This window comes from Gekko japonicus, unplaced genomic scaffold, assembly GCF_001447785.1.
Source record: "Gekko japonicus isolate JY-2015 unplaced genomic scaffold, Gekko_japonicus_V1.1 scaffold453, whole genome shotgun sequence".
In the NCBI taxonomy this organism is placed as follows: domain Eukaryota; kingdom Metazoa; phylum Chordata; class Lepidosauria; order Squamata; family Gekkonidae; genus Gekko; species Gekko japonicus.
The window spans coordinates 619839-625838 of NW_015168663.1; the positions used below are offsets into that span (position 1 = coordinate 619839).

Below are 6000 nucleotides of genomic sequence, written 5' to 3' on the forward strand. Positions count from 1 at the left end.
TTTATCTGGTTTTTATTGTTATGTATGACAATTGCCTCCTATCAGCCGCCCTGAGCCCATGAGGAAGGGTGGGATATAAGTCAAATAAATAAATAAAAAAATCAGTCATTTTTTTCTTGCACACTAGGTGGTGCTGTAAAGGAATGGTTAACTATAAATCAATTGTATTAGTATATAATAAAAGTTCAGTTTTCTCAAAGCTGCAGCTTTCTTTACATCTTTTTAAAATACTTGTGTACAATGATAATGTCACTTTTGTTACATTAATATGTTTAAAAAACCCTTTTTTCATTAACTAAATACCTTTATTTACCAAAAGGAAGATCACCTTGACTGAAAGACAGTTCCTCTAAAAAAGTTATACATAAGCTTGATATAGCTTAACTCTCATTAACATAGACAAAACCTGCTATAATTTTATTCATATAATTCTGATTTGATTTTGTTTAAATGTGACTGTTCTTTTATTACTAATAGCCATATTATACAAATCGTTGTGTTGAACTGTTATATGTTTACCCATCTGGTTATCATATAACCTGCTTCAAATTAGTCAGTATTTCTTTTTAAAATGTATTTCTTAATTGCTGTTGTTGGTTTCAAAACAAACTTTCAAATTAGGGCCAAAAGCCTCTCTTCTTTTTTGTCAGAAACACATTTTCATGGGCTGGCACTCTCATATGCCAACCTAGGAATCCTTACTTTAGAGCTGTGCTAATTGTTGAAAGTTCTCTCTTTCCAACTTTTTTTTTAATTTGTCAATATTTCCAGGTGCTATATTAGCATTTATGTTGGGGGTATTTCATATCCCACTGGATGAGTGTGACGAACTTTATCGCAAACTTGGAACTGATGTATTCAAGCAAAATGTCATTGTCGGGACTGTTAAAATGGGCTGGAGCCATGCATTTTATGACAGTGAAAGCTGGGAGAAGATGCTTAAGTAAGTTAAACCTATTTAAATATTTGTAACAAATTGTTGGCTGTTTGTTTCCTTCAGTGTAATTTCAGAACATGAAACAGAGTTCTAACAAAGATCATAAGTTATGCCTTCCCATCATCTATGGATTTGCATGACAGCACTTATACTGGTGCACAATATTAGTAGCATTGCAGCAACATGGCGAAGTTGCAGATGGATACGTGACACTACCACCATTGCTGCTCATGTTCAGACTACCCAGTTATTTGAAAACTCCTGTATTTTCCTGGTTTAAGGAATGAAGTGAGCTGGAGAACTTTACTTTCCGTTGACATGCCATCTGTTCCATAGCTCTGTTCATGATAATTCATGTTGTCACTGAACAGTTTTGCTGTTAGAAATTAAGTTGAGGTATTCTCCCTATGTACACTCATCTTTCCAGTTGGTATACCAGAACATTTTTTTCTCATTGCTCTTTTTCCCTAAAAGCTAGCAAAACTCATAATATTGCAGAAGATAGTAATATCTTACCGAAGCATTTTCAAAAGGCAACAATCACATTTTCATTCGTTTTTTAGTCAATACAACTTGGCGTATTAAATTTGAAAATATGTCTGAATCAGACATCTTCCTCTTTCCATTTCTGGAAAAACCAGTATTTGAAAAATGTCCAGCATTAATGTTGGTGCATTAACCTGTGTCACAGCCAGCATTAACATATGTCACAGCCACAGATTTTCTTGCTTAATCAGCTTGTATGTAATGCAGAGTTTGTATGTTTGGTTTTAAGGTAATAGGCAAATAGTGGGTTGGTGTCAGTGTTCCAAGCTGAGTTAGTGTGAGCTACCTCATAGTTTTTTAGCCTCCGGCTCAGACATTTTGGTTTTAACTCAGGAAGGATGGCTCCAGACCAAACTAATTTAATGCAGTAGCCAAATTGCTCGCTCACAACTTTAATGCCAGTAGCTCACAAAGTAGAATTTTTGCTCACAAGACTCCACAGCTTAGAGGGAACTTTGGTTGGTGTACCTTTCATTTTGTAGCTGTAGACTCCCACATTGCACCCAACACTATTCCTGGAGGTCTTCTATACCTGGGGGGAGGGGTGGTGTTTTGGAGGGTCACAGTGGACTGTAGTGGGAAGCAGAAATTGGAAAAAAACCTTTATCTTCCCACTATTGCTAACTACACCCCTCTGAAAAACTGCTACCATCCATGTTTAGGAGATCCCCAGGTACAAAGCATGACACAATGAATGGTGGGGAGTCAGTGATAATCTTCTATTGGTGGAAGCATAACAGAAAATAACAATAAAATACCACCCAATATTTTTGTATTTATATATAGCCCACCTTTCCTGTTCAAGGGGATTTCAGTGTCCATATTTTCAGGCTCTGGATCTTCCCATGTATGAATTCTGTTTATGTTACCCCTGCTGTCACCCACATAGACTGATATTCAATAGTATCTCTGAATACACTAACTTCTGTATTTTGCAATTTATAGACCAACATTTCTTTCAGTTGTTTGGAAAAAAGATGAGCTTATAAATGTTTGAAATAAAATATTTGGGGCTGTGTGGCTAAGGGGAAGGTTTTATAGGCAAGAACAAAGGTTGGGGGAAACAGTAGTAAGTAATCCTAAATTATGGCTCATCCTTGTGCCTTGACTGGCCTCTCTATATTCTATTGATGTTGTGGAAACCTTTGCACACTCAACCCATTTAAGACCATGATAAAAGGTATGTATATTTTTATTTCGTTAATTTATAGCCTGCCTTTTTGCCGGGGTTTCTCATACATGGCTTTGGGTGAGACCCACATGAGACCAGGTTTACATCTTTGATGAGAAACTTGGGTTTAGAAACTTTCTGACTCCATTATTAGTTGATTTCAGCCATGCCTCATTTATAGAGAATGGGTTCCAAAGGTGCACTTTGGCAAGCTGAAGATAGGGGTATATCCTCAAGTGTATTGTTTCTCCATGCCTGTCTGCCATCCCCATGCCACTTTCCTGATCATTCTCCTGACCGTCAGGAGTGAGTTTTTGAAGGTGAACTAGTACCTGAAACTTTCGACAGATAGTTCCCTTTTAGTGGACTTATCAGTATGATATGAAATCCAAGTTTCTAGCTACTTCTGAATTAATGCGTGGGGCCTTTGTTTCATTGTCTTAGTCAAGAACTGTATGACCTTCATATATTACTGGATAGACCAGTGGTCTGACTCAGTAATAAGGCAGTTTCATGTGTTCATCTGAATGTTCAAACAGAAAATTCATAGGGACATTTCCAATTAAGATTTTTCTGCCCGCTCCCATCCTATTCAATGTAAGTGTGCCTGTAAACTTTTTGTATGGCCACTCAGATGAACACATGAAACTGCCTTATATTGAGTCAGACCATTGGTCTATCATTTATTTATTTTAAACATTTATTAGCTGCCTTTTTCCCTTGTGGGACTGAAGGCAGCTTACAATGTAGATAAAACATTATAAAGAACACAATAAAAACAACAGTCATAAAACCCATAAAAATCACAGTTTAAAACTCCAATTGGAACTGCCAGTAAAAAAAAAATCTAAATCAAAATGCACTCCTAATGAGGGGGACAGGGAACCCTGGGGAGGTTGTTCCATGATTGTGGAGTTGCTGTGGAAAAGACCCTTTCTCGTGTACTCACTAACCAAGCATCTATAATTGGTGGGACAATCAGGAGGACACCTCACTGCAATCTTAATTCCAGGGGAAAGACGGTCCTTCAGATAACACTCTCAAACTATGTAATGTAGGGATTTGAAGAACAAATCCAAACCTTGAATTGGGCTCCAGAGCAGATCAGTAGCCAGTGTAATTGCTGTAGTATCTGGGGATATATATTCCCGTTACCTGGTGACAACCAGCAGTCTAGCCACAGCATTCTGCACTAGCTGCAGCTTCTGAACCATCTTCAAGGGTTGCCCTTGGTAGAATGCATTGCGGTAGTCCAGTCTAGATGTAAGTAAGGCATGAATCATCGTGGCTAGATCTGACTGTCCCAGGAACAGACAGAGTTGACACACAAGCCACAGCTGGGCAAACACACTCCAAGCCACAGCAATCACCTGGTTTTCTAAGGTGACCACCCCTAAGCTGTGAATGTGACTTTTAAGGGGAATTATAATTCCTTCCAAGACAGGGGAGATCTGAAGTTCCTGATCTACCAGAGAACCTCTGTCCTGTCAGGATTATGTTTCATCTTGTTTACCCTCATCCAGCCCATTACTACTGACTCTAAGCATTAGTTTAGGACAGCAACAGCATCCTTGGAATTTGGTGGAAAAGAAGGGTAGAGCTGGGTATCATCTGCACATTGGTGACATTGCAACCCATATCTCCTGATGATCTCTGTCAGTGACTTCATATAGATATTAAATAGCATGAGGGATGACATGGAGCCCTGTAACACCCCGCAAGTCAATTGCCATGGGTCACAGGAATCCCCCAACACCATCTTCTGAGACCCCCTCCCCCATTGGACTTGCACCACTATACTACGGTGCCCCTTATTCCCAGTGCTGAGGGATGGCTTGGCCAGGTTAGCAGTAACTAGGACCAGGGCATTCTTCCTGGCGGCACCAACGCTGTGGAACGAGCTCCCTCATTAGATTAGAGCTCAACGGGACCTCCAGCACTTCCGTAGAGCCGTTAAAATGGGACTGTTTTGCCAGGCGTTCCAGTAAGAACTGATTACGCTGTTGGTGTCACACTAGCACTTTATTGTAGGATGTATTAGCTGGGATTTTATGGAACTGTATTTTATATTTTGTAATTGTTGGTTTTAACCGAATGTTGGTTTTAAATTGCTTGTAAGCCGCCCTGAGCCACTTACAAGCAATAAATAGTTCTCAGTAGAGGTCATCAACCAAGGCGACCAAAGCAGTTTTTCCCCCCAAATCCTAGCCTAAAGCCAGATTGAAATGGGTCCAGAAAACCAGTTTCTTCCAAGAGCCCCTGGAGCTGAGAAGCAACAACCAACTTTAGCATCTTGCCCACAAATGGAATATTGGAGGCTGGCCGAAAACCTTCTAACATAGTAGGGCTCAGGGACATTTTTTCAAAACAGGTTTAGTGTGTTTTGTCTACTCTGACTGGTAGCGGTTCTCCAGGAAATCAGGGAGAGGTCTTTAAAATCACATTTTAATTGGAGATGATGGTGTTTGTATTAAGGACTTTATTTATACAAAGCAGATGCTCCACTACTGAGCCCTGGTCACTCCCTTGAGGCTTCATTGTATGCAAAGGATGTTAAAAATTGTATACTTTTAAAGTTTACCCACAAACTTAGACTAGCAACAGAAGAGTTCTGCTACAGAGGATTTCCAGTTGCACAGCCATTGAGGCAAAGACCACCAGCAGCCAAAGCTGAGCATATAGATTACTGCCAAAGATCTGTTTAGAGATAGAAGGGAGAAATTTTTTGGGGGGTGTGTGCTTTGAATGAGGCCCTTGCTCCCTCTCCTACTCACACCTAAATAGCTGATCTGACTCGCATGCTGCACTCACAGGCAATCTGATGGCTTGGTAACCATACAAACAGCACCTGTTGGCTATTGCTGTTCCTCATCCCATGTAGAAATGTGGTAGAATCTTGTTCTTCGCTGGATCAGAGTAACTAACTAAATAAAATATAAGAAACAAGGTGAGACATATGGCTTGTTCAAATATAAAGTTACATTTTTTCCCCAATTTATTTAGAGACAGAATGGGATCAGATGTTATGATTGAAACAGCAAGAAATCCAAGGTGCCCCAAGGTAAATGTGCATTTTCAGTTTTTATTCTCCTGCAAGCAGATAAGATAATGGGTAGGATTCAACCACCTTTTGTGCTGGTGAGAAAGAAAGGAGGGATTTCTTGACTACCAAAAACGTTGTGCTGGGAATTATCCGATCTGTATGTACAAAAGCCAGATGGTAGGTGGGCTGTATTCAGGGTGGGGGACTGAAATACTGTAAAGTTGGCTACATCCAATCCAATATGAGTATGAATCTTCAGTAGTCCAATACAAGCTCCTTTTTATTTTAAAAGCTTCAACTGCC

The 6000-nt window shown here is 39.7% G+C and overlaps 1 protein-coding gene across 2 annotated transcripts in view; it reads left to right on the forward strand.

Annotated features, from left to right (window-relative positions):
* Nucleotides 1–6000, forward strand: part of PNPLA8 (patatin like phospholipase domain containing 8) — a 59722-nt gene that overhangs the window by 21272 nt on the left and 32450 nt on the right. For both annotated transcript variants that reach the window (XM_015415282.1, XM_015415281.1), the window contains exons 6-7: nt 772–943; nt 5658–5715. In XM_015415282.1, the coding sequence (XP_015270768.1) occupies nt 772–943; nt 5658–5715 (230 nt within the window). The remainder of the gene's footprint in view (nt 1–771; nt 944–5657; nt 5716–6000) is intronic.